This window comes from Podarcis pityusensis (genome assembly GCF_964106645.2).
Source record: "Podarcis pityusensis genome assembly, chromosome: 12".
NCBI lineage: Eukaryota > Metazoa > Chordata > Lepidosauria > Squamata > Lacertidae > Podarcis > Podarcis pityusensis.
Genome location: NC_138037.1, coordinates 36,787,068 through 36,811,989, shown reverse-complemented (window position 1 = coordinate 36,811,989; position 24,922 = coordinate 36,787,068). Strand labels below are relative to the sequence as shown.

The following is a 24,922-nucleotide window of genomic DNA, read 5'->3' as shown; positions in this document are numbered from 1 at the left end:
GGAAAGTTTCCTCATGCTCCCCCCCCCCCCATGCTAAGTTTCCTCATGCTCCTGGTACTGGCTGCCTTAGAAGAGAAGCTTTAAATGTCAAGGATTGCGGGTAAAATTCATGCCTGAAATGAACGTACCTATAGAGCACATGCTGTACATTCTGGGGGGTCTAAGGTTTAACCTCTGGCCTCTCCAGTTAAAAGCATCAGGAAGCAGTAAATAGGAAAGCCCTTTGCTCAATAACCTGGAGACTGGGACCATATAACACCAGTCCTGAAAGACCTACATTGGCTCCCAGTACATTCCTGAGCACAATTCAAAGTGTTGATGCTGAGCACAATTCTTTAAAGTGTTGATGCCTTTAAAGCCCTAAACAGCCTCAGCCTGGTATACCTGAAGGAGCATCTCCACCCCCATCGTTCAGTCCAAACACCAAGGTCCAGCTCCAAGGGCCTTCTGGCGGTTCCCTCATTGCTAGAAGTGAGGTTTTAGGGAACCAGGCAGAGGGTCTTCTTGGCCCGCCCTGTGGCACACCCTCCCATCAGATGTCATGGAAATTAACAACTATCTGACTTTTAGAAGACATCTGAAGGCAGCCCTGTTTAGGGAAGTTTTTAATGTTTGATATTTTATCACTTTTTTATTCTGTTGGGAGCCGCCCAGAGTGGCTGGGGAAACCCAGCCAGATGGGTGGGGTATAAATTATTATTATTATTATTATTATTATTATTATTATTATCTGACCCCTTCCCTGGCAGGGAAGAGAACGCCATTTTGGGATCTGCCATAGGTGCCAAAATGTCTTGGGTCAACTCTGCCTGGAGAGTCCTTGCCAGTAAGTTTAGGCCCAGGGAGTCACCAGCCTTTTTCAACCAAGGGGCACATTTTGAATTTCAAGAGAGTGATGGGGGGTGCCAGTCACAAAATGGCTGCCTTGCGGGGCATGGCATAACACAATAGAGAGTACGGTCATGATGAATTTTTTTCCATAATTGTATTTTCGTACCAGAAATGGCTTAACCTGTTGAATTGCTGCCTAGAAAGGAAGACAGAAGCAGCAAAAGTGCATTAAAGGGGAGGGGGACTACACTACACAACACACTAATCAATTAATTGCAGCTCTGATTGACAGTGGAACGGTCTCCCTCGGGAGGTTGTGGACTCTCCTTCCTTGGAGGTTTTTAAGCAGAGGTTGGATGGCCATCTGCCATGGATGCTTTAGTTGAGATTCCTGTACTGCAGGGGTTTGGATTAGATGACTCTCGGGGTCCCTTCCAACTCTACAGCTCTGTGATTTCAGTGCACTGTGGGACACAAGTGGGTCACAGGCCAGTAGTTCTCCACATTTTGGGCTTTGGGTTCATGAATGGTAGGCACAGTATGTATATGTGCTACTTCCTTTCTTGTAACTTCCGGTCTACCTTTACCCACAGTAGGCCTGGTTTACTTCTCTCTGAGCCCCTTCTAATGTCAGCTTTGCCCCTTCTAATGTCAACAAGAGGAAAATAAAGTGCTGCCACTTTCTACACTACAGGGTTTGAGAAGGGACAGTGCTGTGGCTCCTCGTTGCACCACCATCCCTCCCCCTCCCTCAACAATGGTGTTAGTCTGTTAAAAATCCTTGTCTGCAGTGCCATAATCTGTGTTTGAATGTGGTTATTCCATAACATTGTGGCCTGCTTTCACTCCAGCTCAGTACATTGGTTTTGAGCAGAAGAAAAGCTCAACCCTTACTGTCACTGCAGTTACAGTCGTACCTTGGTTTTCAAACAGAGCGCGTTCTGGAAGTCTATCTGACTTCCGAAACGTGCAGAAACCAAGGCGCGGCTTCCGACTGCGCAGGCGCCCTGGAAACAATAGCGGAAGCCACATCAGACGTTTGGCTTCCAATAAAACGTTCAAAAATTGGAATACTCACTTCCGGGTTTCGATTGTTTGGGAGCTGCAACGTAAGAGTACCAAGGCGTTCGACAACTAAGGTATGAGTGTATTGCCTTTATTGGCATTCTTTGACTAATCAATTCTAATCCCATACAATATTTTTGGGGTTTCTCTCTTACTGCAAGCTGCTTGTAGAGAGACAATATTTGTTTAGAATAGAGCAAGCATTATTGACCACGGTATGCAAGCACATCTCATTTTCTTGGCCAGGCAAGTTTTTGAAAAACAATTTATGTGTCTTCTATTTTGACCAGAGATGATAGTGGGGCCGTAACAATAAGTGTGTATACCACAAGCAATGACACATCTGTGGTAATGCCTTCAACTCTCTCCAGAATGCTGTTTGCCTCCACCTGTTGTTTGCTTCCAAAACAGTCTCTTCATTGATTACCGTGGCTCTTAAGGTATCCATAACGGGTGTCCTGAATATTGGTTTCACAAGGAGCTGCACGTTGTGATTCATTCAAAACTGAATTGATTCGTTTGGTGTAACTCAACTTTTTGCTAGTTGTCAAGTATCACATAACAGGAAATGAATAAGAACCATGGGTTTCAAATTGTTGGGTCATTGTCACGATTCCCTTTATGACTTCTAAAATGGAACCAGTAGTTGCTCCATATAAACCCAAGTGCATTCAAAGGGAGATGCTATGAAAAGAATCCAGTATTTTTAACTCTGTAAATGTCGGGCCAGGTAGCTGCCTTATACTGAGTCAAACCATTGAGTCCATTTGGCTCAGTATCATCCAGACTGATTGACAGTAGCTCTCCAGTGTTAGTCAGGGTTCTCTACCATTCCTTTCTGGATATAACAGGGATTGGACCTTATGCTCTACAACTGAGCTACAGCCCTTCTCCAGATCTGCAGCAAGTGATAACCAGCATTGCGGAAGTCATTTAGTCTTTAGTGCTGGTGCTGATGCCTTGAGTTGGTTCTGGCAGACAGATTCTGGCCTGAATCAATGCATTCGTTGTAATCTTCATTTCTTTGGCTTTCAGATTTTAAAAAACGTAGTCAACTCCTAGGGGCAGTGGGGGCTTTGGCCCCCACAATAAAATATCTGAGGGTGCTGGGCCCCTACAAAGATGATGGGAATTCCCATTCAAATAGTGTGTGCGCACTGCGTCATGTGATCAGTTATGTGGGGTAGGGCTTACCTGGGCCCCCACGATATTTAATTCAGGTTGGCACCTCTGACTTCTGCATTTGGCATTCATGCCCCTTGAGAATAGAAGTCCCAATGAGTAGATTTTAAAAGCTGATCCAATTATTTCCCCCCGTCCCCACCTCCCCGGCATTATTTAGTTCTCCCAATAAACTGAACCATCCCAAGATCGGTTGGAAAGGTATCCAATTTTCTCCTCGTCACTGGTTCACTGCTGGGTCAGCAAACTCTTCCGAGGAGAGAATGAAAGGCCAGGGGGTGGTCCAGAGCAGGTAATAGTCAGCTCTGTGTATCCAGGTGAGAAGGTTCATAGCTTCCAGACCTAAGCAATTACGGGGTAAGAATCCTCAGATAATTCAGCCAATAAAGGTGTTTAATGATAGTATGAACAGTTAGAGGTGGTGATTAATTAGCCTGGGCATTTTGGGCTGGCTAGTGTGCACACTGTACTACATACTGGCCATCAGCTGGTAGGCATGCAGTCTTGTAAAGGGCTTTCTGCTTTGACATTGGTCATATATCACTGCAGCTGTGCCCTTTGATTACTGGGAGGGCTTGTGGAGTGATTAATAGCCAGGATCAATGTTTCTGCCCAGCACATGACATTTGGTCACAGAGCAACCATATACTTATTCCCCCTTGGCACAACGCTTAGGAGAAATGAAGGATGAGACCTGCCAATTTATAGCTGAGGAGCTTCCAGTTTATAAAATGAGTCAACTTTGACTGTACAAGATTATTCCCCATTGAAATAATTAGTGCAGCATTAAACACAATTAGAGCCCAAACTATGGGAGCATGCTTGCTGAATCCAAGCCAGTTGACAGATGGTTAAAGCCTGATACTTGGCTGCCTGCAAGGTCCAAAGAGTTATTATTTTGCTGAGAAAATGAAAAAAGCCCCCCCAAAAAAAGCCCAGAAAGAGTGGATGCTTTGTGTGGGGGATGGGGAATAGATAAATAATGCAAATGCATTTTGATCTTTGGGTAAAAAAATGAAGCATTTTGAGAGTTTAATAAAATGTACGGCGATATGGAGCAGCAAATTATAGCACAAACGACTCCGAAGGGTCATATTGCATATTGCACATAGTGGTATTCTCCTATTCAGTACAATGAAACTGCTGTCTTGTAAGTGGTCATCTAATCATGCCTTTAGTATCTGCTAATTTTAGTGCTAGTTTCAAGGGCTCTGCATCCTGCTAGAATTTCCCTCCTTTGCCTCGAGAATGATGACTTTGCTTTAGTTCACTCAGTAAAAAACCCTCTTTGCTTAACTCTGAAGGTGCAGTAATCGAGCCTTGGGGAATATTTCATTTTGATAATGTATATGTTGCCCCTTTTAAAAAATCTGTTTGGCCTTTGTATGTTGTGTGAAAGGAAAGAAGGACTGTACAGTTGTACGCCTATTTTGAGTTAGGTAACTCTGTCCCCCCCCCCCCCAGTTTCCATTCATAAAAATTGAATTCTGTCCTTTTAACCCAGGTTCTCTGCCTTATGGCATCTTGCAGAGGTGGTAAGGGGGAAAGCACAAAAACCGCTTAGTCAGCCAGATTTTTTTTCTTGATTGACAAAGGGAAAAGTGCTTATCAGGTCTCTTCTGAGGTCTTTTGGGGATCTGGGAAGCAAGGACTTCTCACACTGCTTGTTCTTCCTTCCTTTACTTATATTTATATATTGCCTTTCTTCCAATGCACTTGCGGCAGTTTTCAAATTCAAACAACAGCTTATAGTTTCACGCACGTGAAACAAAAAGGAAAGAAGAGGTGTGGAAAGAAGACAAAAGCCAGCAAATCCAAGTGCCAACTTTTGCGTAAGACGTTCTGACATTGAGGAAAAGAATACCTGACTACCAACCACTGAAATGGATATTAAATGGTTCTGTTTAGTGGGCACATATTCAGGGAAAGTTATACGTGGTTAAGGCTGCCATCCTACATATAACTTACCTGGGAGTTAGTCCCACTGAAATCAGTAGACTTACTTCTGAGCAGTCTAAATAGTGAATAGTGTGCAATACGTGGTGCTTTTAGGTTTGAATCCCTGCTCAATCATATTTGCATTTTTCATTCATTTTTTAATTTTATTTTTGACGTCATGTGCGTGCATATGCATGCATTTCAGGGAGTTGGACTAGATCAGGGGTAGGCAACCTAAGGCCCGGGGGTCGGATCAGGCCCAATCACCTTCTCAATCCGGCCTGCGGACGGTCCGGGAATCAGCGTATTTTTACATGAGTAAAATGTGTCCTTTTCTTCAAAATGCATCTCTGGGTTATTTGTGGGGCATAGGAATTCGTATATTTTTTCAAAATATAGTCTGGCCCCCCACATGGTCTGAGAGATGGTGGACCGGCCCATGGCTGAAAAAGGTTGCTGACCCTTGGACTAGATGATCCATCGGGTCCCTTCCTACTCTATTTTTCTGCTGAGATATGATCATAAGATTGTGGCAGTTTGCTTCCAGAAGATGTTGCAACAGGTGACTTCACTTCTGATCCTTATTAGAAGATTGAGGAAGTTTCAGGTGCATCAGGATGGCAAACATCGGTACAACATCGGTACAACAGTAGGACCTGGGGAAGCCCAGTTAATAATTGATGGCTTTGAAACCTTAGCAATATTCTTATTTGGTACTTAAATATAGTTATGTACCAAAAACTAGTGTACTGAAGAATATAAAAAACCTGCTTGCAATTAGTACGAAGTTCATACTTTGCTCAGAATGGGGATCCTGAGTATCTGTGCATATTAAACAAATATTTTTTGTTCCTTCTGCTTGCACAAGGGGAGAGGGGGGATATAAAAATATATGCAGCATTTAGCAATCTCCCAGGAGCTGAAAAGAATGCTCATTTTTTCCATGCTGTTGGCACACGTAATGTTGTTAAATGTTGCCAGGGTATATGGTGTCCAGCATTCATTCTGCATATTTCTCTTGATAGTAACTTGAGCAAGTTCTTCTAACGTGTAAACTGTTTGTTTTTCATGAAGGCTTTGGACATGGTTGCATGTGCTGGGTTCTGTTTCATATCCTTATCGCCATATGGAAACAGCGAACCAGAAGGGGGAAACATAGATATTCCTGTTTCAACATTTCTAATGGCCAGTTTTATTAGAAGAGGAGGAGGCAGGTGTGAATGCTTGTGTAACTTGGATGGACGAGGGGAAGAGATAAATTTCTAGAATAGCAGGCACCCTAAAACAATCCTTCAGATGGTGTTTTCCTCTTGCTTGCGGTTTGCCTCAGGATTTCAGCATTCTATTTTGTCACTTGGCTTGCTGGTGCTTGCTGCTCATTCCAGCTGTTTCCCCTCTTTCCGTCTTACAGCCAGGCCTTAAGCATGAACATCTGTCTGGTAGAGCTATGTAAAAACCCATAAGTCATCAGCAAGACTGAAACTCCCTTATATAGGAGTCATGTTAAAAGGAGATGGAACACACATTTTATGGGCACCTTATGTTTCTCCAAGTCACAGAATAAACCTTGCTAGTCTTTTAACATTTTTCTTAATCTTCTACTTTTTGCTTGTATTCATGTGAAAATAGTAAAACTCTCTCTCTCTCTCTCTCTCTCTCCCCCCCCCCTCTCTCTCTCTTTCTCTCTCTCTCTGTGTGTGTTTATTTGTGTGTGTGTACAGTGGTACCTTGGGTTACATACGCTTCAGGTTACATACGCTTCAGGTTACAGACTCCACTAACCCGGAAATATTACCTCGGGTTAAGAACTTTGCTTCAGGATGAGAACAGAAATCGTGCAGTGGCGGTGCAGTGGCAGCAGGAGGCCCCATTAGCTAAAGTGGTGATTCAGTTTAAGAACAGTTTCAGGTTAAGAACAGACCTCCAGAACGAATTAAGTTCTTAACCTGAGGTACCACTGTATGTACTATATATCTTGGAAAGTTGTCGGTTTGCTATGCTTTTGGACACTTCTTCAGATAGTGTAACTAAATTTCACACGATGGCTCCTGAGAGCAAGGAGCAGGTTTTCATCTGTGTTTGGTTACTGTCGGGTGCCATTTTGAATCAAGATGGCAGATTGAACTTTTCAAAACTGCAACCATTTTTTTTTGGGGGGGGGTGTTTCTTAGAATTCCTTAGGAACGCCAGGTACAAGGCTGTTCAAATAACATACAATTGCTGTGCGGGCCACACATTGTTTGTCAGTTGCTTCCACTTCCTTAACAGTGCCCATATTAGAGTTGAGGTCATTTGTGTAAATGGTGGGATATTTTGGGTGAAAGAAGAGAATCTTCTAGAACAGGGGTGAGGTGGCCAATCTATTGTCCTCCCAGATGTTGCTGGAATACAGGTCTGACTGACTGTGCTGGCTGAGGCTGATGGGAGTTGGAGGCCAGTAACATAGTGAGACCCACAGATTAGCCATCCCTCTTAGGATAATTAGCAATCTGAGGTACCTCAGGTATTTGTCTCAGGATTTCAGCATTCTCCTTTGTTGCTCTGTTCCGCTTTTCTGTTCTAGCATTGGGGCAGGTGAGTGGCAGTGGTGCTCCTGCTGCAAGGAGCTGTGAGTACATCTTCGCCTCACTGGGTGAGCTGCTTCTGGTTGTAATCTGGCCAGAAATTGGGAGAGAGAATTGTGTAAAAATGTGGAGGTGGGAGAAAGAAGCCCACAAAAAAACCACACACATCCCAACAGCAATATTTATAGATCTGTAATGATGATAAACTTTGCTTTTACTCCCCGCCACCCCATTCACATCATGCAACGAAGTTCTTTCCAAAAACCGAGGAAAAGAACTCTAGGTTTCAGAGGAGGGTTAAGTCTCACTGGTGTGTCACTTTGTGATGTAGAGAGCCCCAATGGCTGCCTGCCATCAGTCTTGTGTGCTCATCTCACCTATGCCAATCTCTGTAGCCCAAATGAAAGCACATCAGGAAAGCAGAGGGTTGTTTTGCTGACTGGCCACTCTTCCAACCGTGGACACCCACATGGGATGTTCCACACCTGCAGAGGAGGAAGGTTAGGGCTGGAGGACCAAGGGAAAGTGTACAAGCATGGAAGCTCATTTGTATGCAAGCACTATGCAGTATGTGAGACTGTGCAATGTGTTCACTGCACCTTGGTGCCTTAACATACAATCCCCAAGCAGTGTTTCTCAAACTTTGGTCCCTACTGTTGTTGGCCTACATTATCCCATCATCCCTGACCACTAGTCCAGCTAGCAAGGGATGATGGGAGTTGTAGTCCACCGACAGTTGGGGACCCAAGTTTGAAAAACACTGACCTAATGTGTTTGCTTTAATCTGACATGGTTTTCGACTCTTGAATGAATTTGCAATGCATTTTTATTTTGCAGGAGTTATGGTTTGCTTCCTTTTTGTGACAGTTTGCAGCCTCTCCCCTTAGGGTCCATCCTCAGCTCAGGAGTTTATGCTGTTTTGTTTTACAGGGCGATCTTTAATCTAGAACAAGTGCCATTATCTTGAAATAACTTTTGCCAATCCAGGTTTCTCAAGGAAAAGAAGTAGGTCAAATGTTGCAGGCATCATTTGCATGCATTCTGTTGGTGGCAAACTTGCAGGATTTTAGTTTAATTTTTGTTATTGTTATTTTCTTTTTAAGGTTTTCCCTCTATAGAATCATAGAATTGCCAAGTTGGAAGGGATCCCAAGGGTCATCTAGTCCAGCCCCCTGACATGCATAGTTAAAAAGTTTTTTACATGCCGTAAACCAGTCATCCCGGTGTTGCCCTCCAGATAAGTCCCATCACCTCCAAGTGGCATGGCTGGAGAGGTTGGGATTGATGAGAGTTCATTTGGAGGCACATCTCTTATATGAAGTATTTGCTTTGGTAAATCATAATCATAATCATAATCAATCTTCCCATGACTTAAGCAGTTTCGCATCTTTCCAGTTTAAAGAAAAAATGTCCATGAGGGCTAGAAAAAGATTCAGTGGTAAGGTGGTTACTGTAACTGGTGATGTGGGAGCAGGCCATGTCACTTGAAGTTAAGACCCTTTGCAAACATTTGATTTCTGGATGTTGCCTTCTGGCTCGCTAAGAAAAATCCCTGTGTTTGTAGAGATTATCCTGACAGTAGTAAGCTTTTGTCAGTTGTCAAGGCATGTTTAGCATGTGGAGATGTATTAATCTGACACAGCTACCATTGTAAGTGGCTGAAATAAATAGAGGGCTCAAACAGATGAAGAGGGATTAACTGTGTAGATGGAGCAAACTCTTCAATCACTAAACCAGTGATTTTACAAAGGATTAGCTTGCTTCTACAAATATTGATTACTGATTTGCTTCTCAAAATGAAGACGGCATCCCTTGTGCTGTGTATAGTGTGCCTTGTGAAGCAAACATCGTTCATATTAATGAGTTTGTCGTGGGTATTATAGGAGCTTACAGACATATTATTTTTTCATCCTCTAGCCATGCTAGATTTAAGATTGTCAGCTGCTACAAGTCCCCCTTTTGATCTTAGAGGCGTCATATTTATTTTCAACTAAAGTTGGCATTTGGGCTACACAGTCCTGATAAAACACTGCCATGCACTTTCGCCCCAGAACCAACCATTTTAAAGCAGCATGGCAAATGAGTATATATTTGCTTTACAAAGGATATGATTATTTAAGAAGGGGAAAATGGACTCCTATAAGATTTAGCTGTCGGACATCACGTGTTTTAAAAGCTCTGTGTGTGGAATGCTCTCCCCAGGGAGGCTTGCCTGGGCCCTTCATTAAACATCTTTAGGCGTCAGGCAAAAAAATAAAATAAAAATTTTCAACCATGCCTTTGGCTGATTAATATTCTATGTCCTTTTAAATGTGTCACCGGAGGGGGGGTTATTGACTTCTTCTGTTCTTGTTTTTATTATGTATTTTGTATGTTTATGCTGTGACCTGCCCTGAGCCTTCAGAAAGTATTGTAGTACACAGTCATACCTTGGGATAAATACGCTTCGGGATGAATATTTTCGGGTTGCGCTCTGCGGCGACCTGGAAGTAACGGAGCATGTAACTTCTGGGTTTCGCCGCGCGCGCATGCGCAGATGCTCCAAATGATGTCATGCGCATGCGCGGAAGCGCCGAAATGCGACATGCGCTTAGGCGCAGACACGGGTTACATTTGCTTCGGGATGTAGACAGGGCTCCGGAACGGATCCCGTTCGCATCCCGAGATACCACTATATGTCACAAAAGTTGCAAATGGGAAATGGGAAAAACACAATCCTTGCTTATTTCCCTTTCTTTACAGTACATTTGATGAAGGAAGACTTACTTTGCTTTCATTTGATCCTCATTTAAAGAAGGAGAGAGCCCACGACCAGCCATTAAAACAGCAGGAGGAGTCATATGCTTTTAAAAGAGCAGGAGGAGTCATATGCTGATGAAAGTAATCTCAGACCAGACAGTTTTTGCTACCTGATGGGTAGGGATGAAGGAGAAATTTACCGTCCTCATTTGCAGGGTGAAATAGCTGCTGAGTGATACTGATGACTCTGTGACTTATAAGGTGGCTCTCTTTGCCCTGGCAGCTAGGAAGATTAGGAGGAAAGACCTGGATGGACTAGCGGTCAGTTGCAAAAGAGGCTCTGATATCTAATTTACACATTTTATTTGAGAATTACTTCTTGTTCTGGGTAACAAGAAATTTTGGTGGATTTGATCATGGTTTTACTGCAAATGTAGCGACTGCTGTCCCCGTCCCCCCCTTTCTTCCTTCTTTGGATGTTGCAGTGGCATTTGGCTAGCACAAGAAATAAATAAAAATGCAACTGGTCATTTGACTACTTATGTGCGTGGCCACTCGGAAAAGCTTAGCCACTTGTGGAACCCTGTCAAAATAAATAGTGCATTACCAGTACACAAATGAAACTTTGTTGTTATTGGCAGTATTCAGCAAAAAGGTGTTGATGGTTCATAATTGTGGGAAGTTATTCAACTTGCGCCTCATAGCAGAAGGGGGGAAATATTGCACTTTTTCATTGGGGGGGGGGAGTTTAAGGAAAGAAGATATGAAAGGTAATGTATTATGGCAGTACCAGCTTGAATATATGGCTAGCCTGTTATAGCAGCACTGCTACAATGCCTTGGAAACAAGAAGCCATGAGGTTTGATTTAAGCAGATTGTGCAAAGAAGTCCTTGCTCTCTTTGCCAGATGACATAACCAGAGACTCCCCAGTCTTTTCCATGTTGATGATGAAATTTCTCTCCAGTAACCCAAAAGCATGCAGACAATGCTGTGAATGACATGATTGCCTAGAGTGTCATGCTGGGAAATGATTATTCATGTTGCCCAATGCCAACCTTGATCTGGATGCCAAGAGCTCTTGGTGATCATTGTAATTTGCTGACAGTTGGGTAATTGCCTGCTTTGCAGTTGCACTCCATCTGAGCCTTTAAAATCCATGCAATGCCTCTCTTAACTACTGTGATGTAGAAAAAGGAGCATATGGGAACTAAAGGGGAAAAATTAATTACTGTTTAATTATTTGCAGTATTTGTTGAAGTGTAGCAAAGAGGCAACCAATGGTAAAATGGTAAAGCTTTAAAAAAAATGAGGAGAAATGTGTGCTTTCAAGAGTTCTGTCTCAATTCTGCTGACTACTGGAGCACCCTAGTGGTATAAATTGACAACTGGCAGGTGTCCATCAATGCCTGGTATAGGAAAGATGATTTTAAGTACTAATAAAAGATGTCAAGAATAATTCATAGTGTATGTTATCTTAAATCTTAAGGTGTAATTAATGTTACTTATGTAACAAATCTTCAAAGGACTATTATTTAGAGCTGTCATGATGGGGAAAAAATCGGTGTCAATTAATTGATTGCTTAAATCTTCCCTAATTTGGTGCTATTCATAAGCTATTTTTTTTCCATTCCTTTTAAAATATTTTTTCCTAACATATTAAATATTAAAAAATTAAACATCAGTATAGGATGCACCCCAGTTGTTGATAAGACTTGGGGATGTTCTTAATTTTATATTTGTGGACCTTGGTTATAGTAAAAGACAGGCATGCTCAGATGCACTCTTTACTTCACCAATCTGTGTAGTAACTAGTATCTGTTCTAGGTTTTTTTTGAAACTGGTGTTATGAATGCTGTCTCCCGCAATTGCACTGCTGCTTGAGGAAAGTGCTTGAGTGCTCCTAACCAAGTGTCTCTCCTCCTAAAACACAGGAAATTACTCCCAAGCCACAGAAGGAGGGCTGCCTGGAAGAGGGAATGGAATACAACAATTTCACACTTATAAGCCCCACCATCTTGGCTTAAAAGTGGGACTGACCCATGTCTACAAATATACTGAACATTCACTAATAACTAGTGGTTATATTTCCCCCTGTTTGATAACGATTTGCCAATGCTTTTAAAAAATACTACCCACTACTTTTTCTCTTTTTTTCAGGGAATCAGTTCCTACCAGTTGCAGCGCAAGACCTTCAGTGTGTTTTAAAATCTGGGTACCTGGAAAAACGCAGAAAAGGTAAGCAGCTTTGGAAAAGTTAAATTATGGCTTCTCTCTACTGCTCCCCATTGCAACTGCTGTCACTGGTAGCACAGGTGGGAAGAACTCTTAGCTAGTGGAATAGCAAGAAGTATTCAGAAGACTAAAACCACGAAATGAGTGGCTTTCTTTGGAGAGTCCTGAAAAGTGTGTGACTATTTTTGAGGGTGCTATAAAGAGACCTTTAAAAATGCATCCATCACTGGGTGGAATTTGATGAACAGCATGAAGACGTGGGGCACTGCAGTCAACATGGGACTGAATGTGCTGTTTTGGATCATCGCAACCCTGTTTAAAAACCTCTCTTTCCTTCTCCCTTTTCCCACAGCTCATGACTTTCAAGAACCAGCATGGGCTCTGAAGTCTTACAGTGAGGGCGGGGGCGGGATGCCAGGTCACAGTGAGAATTTTAGCTAGTCCTAAGAGATTCCTATGCCCTTCCCCATAGGAGCCAAATCCTAGGGGCCAAAGATGGGCATTGCCATTCAAATGGTGTGTGTGTGCCATGTCAATTATGCAGGGCGGGGACATAATTTTATTTTATTCAAGTTTGCTGGGCACATCTTTAATTTTTTTTATAAATCTGCATCTGAAACAGCATGTGATCTATTCTAGTCAACAATTAAAGGGAATGATATACGAGACAGAACCCATTAATTTGAAGAAACACAATTATATATTGTAAGAATTACATTCCCTGTTGTAGCTAGACTAACTCCCAAATTCAGCAGGTATTGCTAAACACCTTGAAGTGCATAGAGGATCAAGCATAAATCTGTAGATTGAACTGCTGGATGCAATTCTTTTGAGAAAAGAGTCTCCCCCCCCCCCCCACTCTTATGGATTTAAGACCTTACAAGCTGCAGAAGCAAAATTTAAGTTGGAAATGATATGAATATGCGCAAATTTGCGTAACTTGCCTCTTCAAATTTTAGATTTCTGAAGGGGATGCATTGTAGGCCCTCCATCATACAAGATTGCTGTAAAGCAAGACTGAGCTGGGCCAGTGTTTAAAGATCAAGAAAAGTTTGGCAGGATGTACTTGGAACTGTTAACTCACTATGCTGGAAGTTGAAAAATAGCTAGTCTTTCCTTGTCTAAAGTTTTGCCATTCTTCAACCACCTACTGATACTTCAAGGAAAGGGGGAAAGTCCTAGGAAAATCTCTCTCTCTCTCCACTCCCCCCCAACACAAAAAAAATCATACTAGCACATATACTTGCCTATATACCATTATTTTGACTAACAAAAAATACAGTAGAAATAATAAATCATAAATTACTGTTTATTTGCACTGCTTAAAATTTTTTGTTCCAATATTACATTTCTGCTTTTTAATTGAGAAGTCAGTTCCATCCTTAAAAAAGAAAATCTGTAATGAAAACAGATATGAAGTGTGTTACTGAATTTTGTGTAGAATGCCCATCTAATATAGATTGTGTTAATTGCAGACCACAGCTTTCTTGGCTTTGAGTGGCAAAAGCGGTGGTGTGCTCTGACTCCAACAGTCTTCTACTATTATGGAAGTGACAAAGGTATTGTAAAAATTTGTGGTTTATCTTAGAATCCAGTGCAATGCGGTTGACTGCTTGCAGACCTCTAGGGTCGCCCTGTTGTTTTGAGGCATTCCGGATTCCCGTGCAACATTCATGGCCTTTGTATAATGGTCTCTGTGTTTCCAGATGGCGTGAATGTACTGTATCTGCTATATGTTGTCTTATCTCTTCTGTTCTTTCCTTTGGAATTTCAGATAGGTCCTCCCCCCCCCCTCAAACTTTGATCAGTTTTCAAGATGCCTTAGCATTATCCCCACTTAGTTTCCTTTGTTGTTTCTTCTTCTCTCCTCCCCTCCGTAAGTGGTTTTGAAGTTTCGTACCTGTTTACCATCTTCTTGTCTCAATTTAGTTCCAGATGGAATTAATGACAATCTTGAATTTGCAAGGCAGAACAGTTTGCATTGTGGGAACACCTATATACTTAGGATGTATTTCATTCCATGTTAAAATTACAAATACAGTGGAACCTTGGGTTAAGAACTAAATTCGTTCTGGAGGTCTGTTCTTAACCTGAAACTGTTCTTAACCTGAGGTACCACTTTAGTTAATAGGGCCTCCCTCTGCCACCGCGCCACCACTGCGCGATTTCTGTTCTCATCCTGAAGCAAAGTTCTTAACCCGAGGTACTATTTCTGGGTTAGCGGAATCTGTAACCTGAAGTGTCTGTAACCTGAAGCGTCTGTAACCCGAGGTACCACTGTATTATATAACCCCTTCCAAAGGTGATTTGTCCTATAATTGTGAAATTTGGTAGAGAAGATCTCTTTGGTGAGGGGCAGATGTTTTCTGAATTTCAGAGAAGTCTGATGAAAGTTGGTTGGTTGCAGTAGTTAAAAAACTGGAGGCAGTTCTTATTTATGAATTGGCATGTGCACACTGGCAACTTCCACAAAGGTGAGCAGTGCCCATTGTGCCATCTAGTGCTCCCTGGCTCTCTTCCAAGTACTTCAGTCTCCTGCAATTCCTCTTGCATCTCACGATTTCCTTTCTTAATAACGAATAATGGCAGCCAGGAGCCACCTGCCTCCATTGTAGCCTGTTGCCAGCATTTTCTTGCTGGCTTTATCTGTGGTTTTCATATGTGCAAAATGGCCAGCGTGCCCAGGAACTGCCACTCCACTGCTTTGAGCATACAGTGGTACCTCAGGTTACATACGATTCAGGTTACAGACTCCGCTAACCCAGAAATAGTACCTCGGGTTAAGAACTTTGCTTCAGGATGAGAACAGAAATTGTGCGGCAGCAGCAGGAGGCCCCATTAGCTAAAGTGGTGCTTCAGGTTAAGAACAGTTTCAGGTGAAGAACTGACCTCTGGAACTAATTAAGTACTTAACCCGAGGTACCACTGTACTTGGTACACATGTTGTTGAAATTATTGGGGAGTGTGCCTCCAAATGGTTGTTGCTTGAAAACAACCCAAGAAGTTACTTGTACACCAAGACACACTAGTTGCTATACAAAAGTTTCAGGGAGAGAGAGACTCTTCATAGATATGCCATGAGGTGTGCTGCAAAATTAAGGCCACCCCGAAAGCTGACATTAGTATGCACACCAATACATTCTGCTTCTAGATTACTACAAAAGTCTGAGAATGGGCAATTTTGCATATAGCTGTGCAAGAGGTTTGCTGTAGTTATATACCCACGGTGGACTGATTTACGCAGCAAACTAAACATACATGGGAAAGGAGTGTTGTCTTCTAGGAGTTCTGTTATGTATTTAGACATAGATTTGATGAAGGGGACACCTCAAGAAATGTGTGTGCGCGCATCTGAGTGTGTGTGTGTGTGTGCAGTGTAAACATCAAATTAATTAATATTAAAGGCCAGCTGTTCCTTTTCTGAGATGTTTGCTATGCTAACACTCTTTGTGTCTCTTGTGCAGAAGTCTCATTCAGGAAATACCAAATCTGTCACTTGGCAAACATCCTTTAGCTCAAGGATGTTTTTTAACAACTGCAGTAGCACTAATTGCAGAAGCACTGTGTGAGCAGACAGTTTAGATTGTGAAGTTAAGGAAATGTTTTTTAACAATCATACATGGCAGAGAACTCATGTTATTTAGGCATGACCTGTAGATCTGTCCTCCGCATTGAGATTGCCTTGTGACGTAAGCAGAGTTCAAGTAAGACTAAAGAAAAACAATTAAGAAGGCTCAAACTAGTGACTGATGCTACCGTGAAAAGTGAAAGACATTCCCTTGTTTCAGCACAGGTCCATTTCCCATCTACCTTGCAGCAGGTGTTTCGGAGAATGCCCTTACAGTACTGCCTGTTAAAAAAATGTTTAGGGCTGCATTCAGAGGCAGAAAAATAAATTTGATTCATAATTATAGCATTGGAGTTTCCCTTGAGGTAGAAAAGAACCCAGATCTACTGAACTTTTTATTACAGAAAATGGTTAACTGCTTTTTGAATTTCTAATGATTCTCGGCTGAATTGGAACTACTTGCAGCTTGAAGATGAATCTTTACTAGGATTCCACTGTGAGTCTTATTAGGAAGGCAGTATGATTGCAAAATTTGTTTTCAAAGGCCATTGCAAGAATGTTAGCAGCACCATTTAATTCTGTTGTTTACAAGTAATTATTGTTATAGCTGCTGGCTGGCCATACGTTTTGTTGTTAATGGTCCAGATTGACTAGTAGATGTTTTGTCAATGGAGCTAATAGTTAGGAAATAGTTCAAGGTGTCTCTTGAATTTCTTGAAAGGGAGAGGCTTCCAGGGTTTGGAAGGTGACAGCCAGGGCTGGGCAATATCTGGTTTTCAACATCGCAATATATCAACAGCTAAACATCACGATAAACTGATATATCTCAGTGTCTGAAATAAGAATGGAGCTATGGAGAGGCACCTGCTGGTTTTGTGTGGGGTTTTTTTTTGCATTGTGATTTTTGCATAGTGCATGCGTGCGCGCACACATCATGATTTGCGACATATTGCCAGGTCAAAAATTATGAAACCAATATCACGATATGAACTTCAAACTGGTTTTGGATGATATAGCACCCAGCCCTATGACAGACCTCCCCTCCATCTATGTGTGAGCGAAGAAACAGCAATTTTGAACAAAGACACACACACAGAGGAGAGAAAGCATATTTGCATGCAAACTCTTGCTGTATCAGCCCTCTGCAAAATATAATTAAATTGTATCCATTAGAAAGGAAAAGAGCCCTTACCTGAACGTTTTCCAGGCATGCCATGAAGGTTTTGTAGATAATAATTGCTTTGAGTTTTGCTTCATGTCCAATGTATTATCAATGAACTTTAGGGATGGGGGTGGCGCTGTGGTCTAAACCACTGAGCCTCTTGGGCTTGCCAGTCAGAAGGTCGGCGGTTCGAATGCCCGCAACAGAGTGAGCTCCTGCTCCTCTCTCCCAGCTCCTGCCAACCTAGCAGTTTGAAAGCACACCAGTGCAAGTGGATAAATAGGTACCGTTGCGGTGGGAAGGTAAACAGCATTTCTGTGCACTCTGGCTTCCGTCACAGTGTCCCGTTGCACCAGAAGCGGTTTAGTCATGCTGGCCACATGACCCGGAAAGCTGTCTGTGGACAAACACCAACTCCCTCGGCCTAAAAGCGACATCAGCGCCACAACCCCATATTCGCCTTTGACTGGACTTAACCTTCCAGGGGTCCTTTACCATTTTACCTATCAATGAACTTCTGTAAGAAGGCTGAGCGTGCTTTGTATGTGGATACCGTTGCCAGTAAACCAAGTTTAGCTCTATCGGATGCCTGCCAGTAGATGCTCTTACCTTAAGGACAAAACAGCTGTTTCTGGTAGTAGGCAGCACCATTTATGTCTGAGGAAATGTAAGAGAAGTCACAGGGCAACTTCCCTCATTCCTTCCAGCTTCTTGTGCTTGTAGGTATTTGGGGTGACTCTGAGCATGTTTGTATTCCTTAGCCATCCAGTCTGGTAGCCACTGGTGACCCTGTCACTCATGACTTTATCTAACCCTCTTTGTGTTTAGTTTACTTTGAATTTAGCTATGCAGTTTACCCTAGTGACATGCCCTGGCTACACACAACATGGTTTTGAATGTGTGAAAAAAAACCTATTGACAACTTTTAAAAAAATTGCTGCCTATTTTGTTTAATGATTCTTAGTTCTTGCAAGAGGAGATATATATATAGCAGGCTGTGGTTTACTTTCTCACATTATATTAATGGCATCCCAGGTTATCATTTCTAGAAATGGAATGGTCAACTCTTCGGCCATCCTCTATTGTGAAGAGCTGTCCTGTATATCCATTCACCTCCCAGGCAGCAAAATTCTCTCCCTGCCACCTTAGTCTGAGATATAATCTGTAATCCTCCCTGATACAGACCTGCTGTGCCACATGTGCTACTTCTTCAATCTGTACACTTTACTAGTTCACTTACACCTTAGGCTGATAATAATCTCCACTAACAGACTTTGGATTCTATGCTCAACGCAAATTATTCAAGTCAAGAATATAGGCACTCTTTCGCCTATATTATTGACCATTTTGCGGTTTTATTCCGAAATAGATATGTGAGCATATGCTGTATTTGTGTAAATGAGTGGCAATTGGGAGCTTTTGCACATTTTCAAAGGTATGATCAGAACCCTCCTAAGAGGTCTAGAAATGTGCTGATTTTAAAGAAAAGGGGGATATTGAGGATTTCGCACCATGCATTAGATCTCATGGAAACTTGCTGGTGAATTACAGCAGAAGAACAGTTCTAACTATTCCTCTAGTCAATTGCAGCTAGTACAACATGGGCATGCCACAAGTTTAATGGAGATTATTTATTTCCTGATGCATGTTAAAATGTTTTCCTTTTGATTATTTAGACCCAGGAATGGTTTGCATGGTGTTGTTGCAAAATGCAGGACAGTTAGCTTATATATATTGGTATGTATGTATGTATGTATTTCTACCCCGCCCATCTGGCTGGGTTTCCCCAGCCACTCTGGGTGGCTTCCAACAAAAGATTAAAAATACATTAAAACATCCGTCATTAAAAACCTCCATAAACAGGGCTGCCTTCAGATGTCTTCTAAATGTCGTATAGTTGTTTATTTCTTTGGCATCTGATGGGAGGGCGTTCCACAGGGCAGTTGCCACTACCGAGAAGACTGTCTGCCTGGTTCCCTGCAACTTCGCTTCTTGCAGTGAGGGAACCGCCTGAAGGCCCTCGGAGCTGGACCTCAGTGTCCAGGCAGAACGATGGGGGTGGAGATGCTCCTTCAGGTATACTGGGCTTAGGCCATTTAGGGGTTTAAAGGTCAGCACCAACACTTTGGATTGTGCTTGAAAAATACTGGTTCACTCATTGAACTGGTTAGTATTGTAACGCTAAGCCAATCCATGACTTAGTGCAGATGCGGAGGTTCCCAGAGAGATCCCTGCTGCATTGCTCATACTTTGGTCCTGCTGCTGCAGGGCTGCTCTGAGCTCAGCAATGGTTTGGTTTGAAAAGCCACAAATGGTAAGCCATAGAACAAACGTTGGCCAGAGCTCATGGTTTGTCTAGAGCAGGACAAACCGCAAGTTTAGGTGGGTTTGGACAATGTGCTAAACCATGGGCTGGTTTACCTCATAGGAGTGCAATGTGGCCTCGATCTCGTTTGTTTGTGCACAATGCTTCTTTGTTTCTCCCCAGTGTACTTTGCACATGTAGGCCCTGAACATTATACTGATAGATATTCAAATTTGTGAGAGCTTTCTCAGAAGTTTCCTAGCTTGCTTTGCTTTTATCTAAACAGCAGGGTCGTCAGTATACTTCAACCCTGTTTAGTGTTCACCCTTTTCCCCAGACCATAGCTTAATATGTTAAGAAGGCTATGCAAAGAGGTCTCCAAAGCAATTTTCTGTTTGTGCTGAGGGTACCTTTATCTTGAAATGGTTGCGTATGCTGCTACTTGGCTTTTAGGTTGTTTCAGAAGAAGTCAGAATAAGCTGAGCATTTTGTAGGCTCCTTTAGATTCCTTCACATTGGTCAGTAGGTGAAGAACCCCCTGTTACAGTTGTTGTTAACACCCTCTGAAGTTCACTTCTTCTTTTCTGAGATGCAATAGTGGGGCAGATGTACCAAGGAGATCAGTAAGTTCTTCTTCACTGGACAGATTTTTCCAGTGGCTACTGAACCAGAAAGAGACACTGATTTATGATGCACTTGTCTTGCAAGTTCCATGTTCCAGTTCTTGGTTCTCCCTGGGTACAGAAATCATTGCATGTACTTCTCACTAAATGTGACCATCTGTAAGTATCATCCTGGGGGATTCTGTAGGCAGCTTTCATAAAAATGTGCTTTGTTTGTACCTTCTCTTTAAAGGAGAGGTTTTTCTTTTTTTTAATCACTCATAGTATCACCTAAACCATTCGGCTAATAATGTCTAACCTATTCTCTCGAATATTCATGAAATGGAAAACAAAATCTGAATAAATGATAACCTGCCGTGCCATTCACGTTCAGCGTTGCAAATGAAGTTCTATCTTTGCTTTTTATCTACGACAGACAAACAACAGAAAGGTGAATTTGCTATAGATGGCTACACCGTCAGAATGAATAATACCCTTCGGAAGGATGGAAAGAAAGATTGCTGTTTTGAAATCGCTGCTCCTGATAAACGCATTTATCAGGTTGGACTTCTTATGTCATCTTGAAATGAAATTGATAAAAACTGTTACTGTTCCAGTTATGAAGACATTAACGTTTCAATAAAACAACTCCTGACATGTTGAAGGAAAAGTAACTCTTGATTTGCTTACCTTGTACATTCATTCATATATATATGTATATGAATAGATTAAACATTATACTATCTTTTTGGATAAGAACAACCAATATACCATTTTTATCTGCTGTTCCATTTCACAGCTTATATTTAAATATCTATTATCTAATAGGTCTGCTCTTGGATGAATAATAATGTAAATATTATGTATGTGTGTATATATATCTATATATCTATATATATATATATCCCAAATGTTAAACATATCTTGTATTGCTTAGAGGACAGGGAAGGAAATCTAAGTTAAAGGCACATATCAGCTATGTGATTCAAGATCTATCAGCTAGGCATCAGTGTGGAATGTAAGTTTAATAAGTTTTAAATATCTGAGATTGCAGTTGAAAGCCAGTTAATTAAGTTGTCAGGTACTGTGTTGGAATCTGACAAGAACATTTTTAAGAAAACTGTACCCAGCAGTCTAAAGAAATTCATGGGTGTCTTCTAATTGTCAAGGGCGAATTTTGTTCATCAGTCCTGCTTTTGACATTGATGAAGAGAAGCAGCTTTTTTTTCTGCACAGCTGCCAGCTGCTGATCAGAGTTCCAAATCCATCATCCTCTGCTTCAATTACGTAAATTTGTCAAAATTAACTGTACATTATAAGAAGCATCCTTGCAAGAAAAGTACCAGAAGACATGTAAAGAATTGCTAATGGTGCCTTGAAGAAGTGACAAGAATGTTACTTTCTTTTCATTACTGATACTGTGCTGGCTGTATTTTTATGCTCATGATTCCTACTAGTAAAATCCACTTTTTGAACAGTTTACAGCTGCTACTTCCAAGGAAGCTGTGGAATGGGTGAAGACGTTGAGACACGCAATACGAGGTAAGCCAGTTGTTGAAAAGAGCCTTTGTTTACATTGCATGTTGGAATACAAATCGTTATTGCTTTCTAATAGATTTTCTGTTTATTGATCTTGGAGTTTCATTGTGGCCATTTTTGTGTAACACGTTTCCTGATTTCAGCTTTCTGTGTGAGTGTGAATAAGGAATCCTTTGCACACTTGGGTATAAGTTCTTCTAGACTCGGCTAGACTTGCTTCCAAAGAAATATACATAGTAATAAGCTGAGGACATGCTACTGGGTTAAATTCCGCTGAAATAGAGATGTGCCTGTTTTTATTCAGCTGGTGCTAGCTAAATAAAAAGAGTCACATCTGTATTTCAGAGGCGTCTCTTAATAAGCTAGAACTGGGGCATTGAATTTCCTTGGATTTAAAATGGAAGCTTCAGAATTATTTTGCTTTTCTTTCACATTCCTTATGGCTGAGTTCACTGGGTGGGTACCTGTTGAACAGCTCTTGCATTCTTCTGAACAGACATGGGATCTGAAGATATTCTTGAGGAGGATGAAGAAGAATATGATGACATTGAGGAAAGTGGCGTTCCTTCTCAGCAACCAAGCACAGAGCCAGACGAAGATATTTATGAAGAACTTCCAGGTATTGGGATGGGGAGAGCCTGGGTTGCATGGTGGAGATGCCATGTACAGCTCTGAAGGGACAGAAGGGGTTGGTGGAAAGAACTGATTCTAGCAGATAGTCCTTGGCTATGGCAGACCTCAACCAAGCTCAACTGTCTGGTCTTAGGTGAGTCATAGTGTGTCAGCCTCAGTTCCACATGGTCTTCCATGATTAATGCCAGACGCTTGTGGTATTTAAAGAAGTGTGGTGGGCTTGTTTTCTACTAGGTTTAAAAAAAGAACTATTCACTTCGGGCTAATAAGGGCATTGAAACTAGACAGGAATTGTAGAAATGGTCTCTTGAGATTATTGGCTCATTAGCATCATCTCTGCTACATAATTTTTTAATTAAAACGTTGACGTGCCTTACAGCTTTGTCTCACCAACGCAGTCACTCATTCCTGCCCACTTTATTCGTGGTGTCACTTGCATTAACCATTTTCCTTCACACTCTCTGTTTTTATCAGTATGTTCCCTCATACTGTGATCTCATAATCCCTGCATATAAGCACAGGATGTGAGTGTGTGTTTTGGTTTGATTTCTGGGGTTGTAGAGAGGAACTGTCAACAAAGGTACTTGTGGGGTTTGGCTTGACTTTTTTTCTAATTGCATCCAGCGTGAATCTGATCGTGCCATGATTTCTTCTCTGGATTTTTCAGTTACGGAAAAGTTTTTCTGCATCTTGACGCCCAGATGTAAATCTCATTCAAACCTTCCTTTTGGCACCTAGTGCTGAACTTCACTCCAGTAAGAAGAAAGTGGCAGGACAGGGTCTGTAGGGATGTAAATACATGGAAATGAGGTGTCCTCCTTGCTGCGGTTTAAAGAGATCTTGGATATAGAGAGCTGCAACACTTATTACTGTAAATGTAATGGGGAGAGTGGGGTATAGCTCTAGAACAGGCTTGGCCAAACTTGGCCTTCCAGATGTTCTGGGACTACAACTCCCATCATCCCTAGCTAACAGGACCAGTGGTCAGGGATGATGGGAATTGTAGTCTCAAAACATCTGGCGGGCCAAGTTTGGCCATGCCTGCTCTAGAATAAAAGAATGCTATCAGAAGGTAAGTTGGTAAATAAAAATTACTTCCATCTGATGTATTTCAGATATTTTGGTTCTCTAGAAAATATAGCTGTAATAAGTTCAGTGCATAAGGAAAGACACAGACTGAAAACTATTGTAGACTTTTTATCAGCAGGTGTATCAAGCGGTGTGCTGCTATGTTAGCTCATTTTAAAACTTGGTTAATGAGAAACACAGTAACAGATCTCAAACAGACCCCTGGGTATAGGACAGAATATAAATTCAGTAACAACAACAACAACAATACAGGGAATGTTGCAAATTTGAAATCTACCCAATGGTTGGACTGTATCAATTATTAAGATTAATCTTTGCATTAGAGATGCTTAACTTATTTTGGGGAAAGTTTCAAGATAGGCAGAGCCCAGAATTCTTACCACTGACCACAAGGCAATAATGCACAGTTTGAAATGAAAGAGCTGTTGGGTAATATGAAGTTTTCGGACTGTTTTGGAATGGTTTGAAAAATATCAAAAGAAGGCATAATTAAGTCATGCTATCCAATAGGATATGGCTTGAGCACTGATCCTTTCCCTCCAGTATTGCCGAGTAAGACAGATATTTAACTATTTATTGACATGATATGGATCACTTAAGAGACTGCGCAAAGTTTGAAAAGTTAATGCCAGCTGTTGGCCTAACAGGAGGAGTATTAGGTCCAATTTACAAAACTAGCTCTAATTCAGAAACAGTGAAAAAATAAATAAATGCCAGGTATAATGGGAGGCAGATTTATTAAAGTAAATCCCTGATCAATTATGGAAGTGGATGTGGAAAAATACACAGTATTTTACATATACTACATTACATTCAACAGGCATCAAGACTGAATAAAATTTACCCAAATGTAAGCAATTTGGGCTGGTGCTGTCAAACATCACGTGCAAATTTACTCCATGTTTTTTGGACCTGATTTACATTACTATTAGTACCCATTCCTCACAGGGGAATTTGCCCTGTCTTTCCTCAGTTGTCCAATCACTGCTGCATCTTGTGATTTATTTGTGGTGGCAGGTGTTTTGCATCTGCCTCATTTTCCTGCAGAATCATAGAATGACCTCGAAAGGTCATCTAGTCCAACCAAATCCTTGCCAGCGCAGGAAACTCACCACAACAGCATCCTTGATAGGTAGCCATCCGCCTTAAAAACTTCTAACCAAGGGTACACTGCCTTCTAAGGCAGACTGTTCCACTGTCAAACGGCTTGGACCACCAGGAAGTTCTTCCTAATGTTTGATCCTAGCATCCATATTGACATTAATTTAATTATGACTTGGTCCCTTTAGTCTCACCCTTCTACTATAATTGACCATGCTGTTGTCCTGTGCACATTACTTTTGAACTTCGCTAGCTGTTTAAAGTAGCTTTAAAGCAATGAGTATTGGCCCGCTTAACCCAAGTAAAAGGTAAAAAGGGCCATCATTTATTTTTTTTACAAAATGACACTCTCCCTGTCACCTTCATCACAG

At 41.6% G+C, this 24,922-nt stretch overlaps 1 protein-coding gene across 2 annotated transcripts in view; it reads left to right on the top strand.

Moving 5' to 3' along the window:
- The window catches only part of SKAP2 (src kinase associated phosphoprotein 2), a 99,957-nt gene that overhangs the window by 36,371 nt on the left and 38,664 nt on the right, over positions 1-24,922 (top strand). For both annotated transcript variants that reach the window (XM_080975038.1, XM_080975039.1), the window contains exons 5-9: positions 12,478-12,555; positions 14,028-14,111; positions 20,626-20,750; positions 21,668-21,731; positions 22,225-22,347. In XM_080975038.1, coding sequence (XP_080831164.1) covers positions 12,478-12,555; positions 14,028-14,111; positions 20,626-20,750; positions 21,668-21,731; positions 22,225-22,347 — 474 coding nt within the window. The remainder of the gene's footprint in view (positions 1-12,477; positions 12,556-14,027; positions 14,112-20,625; positions 20,751-21,667; positions 21,732-22,224; positions 22,348-24,922) is intronic.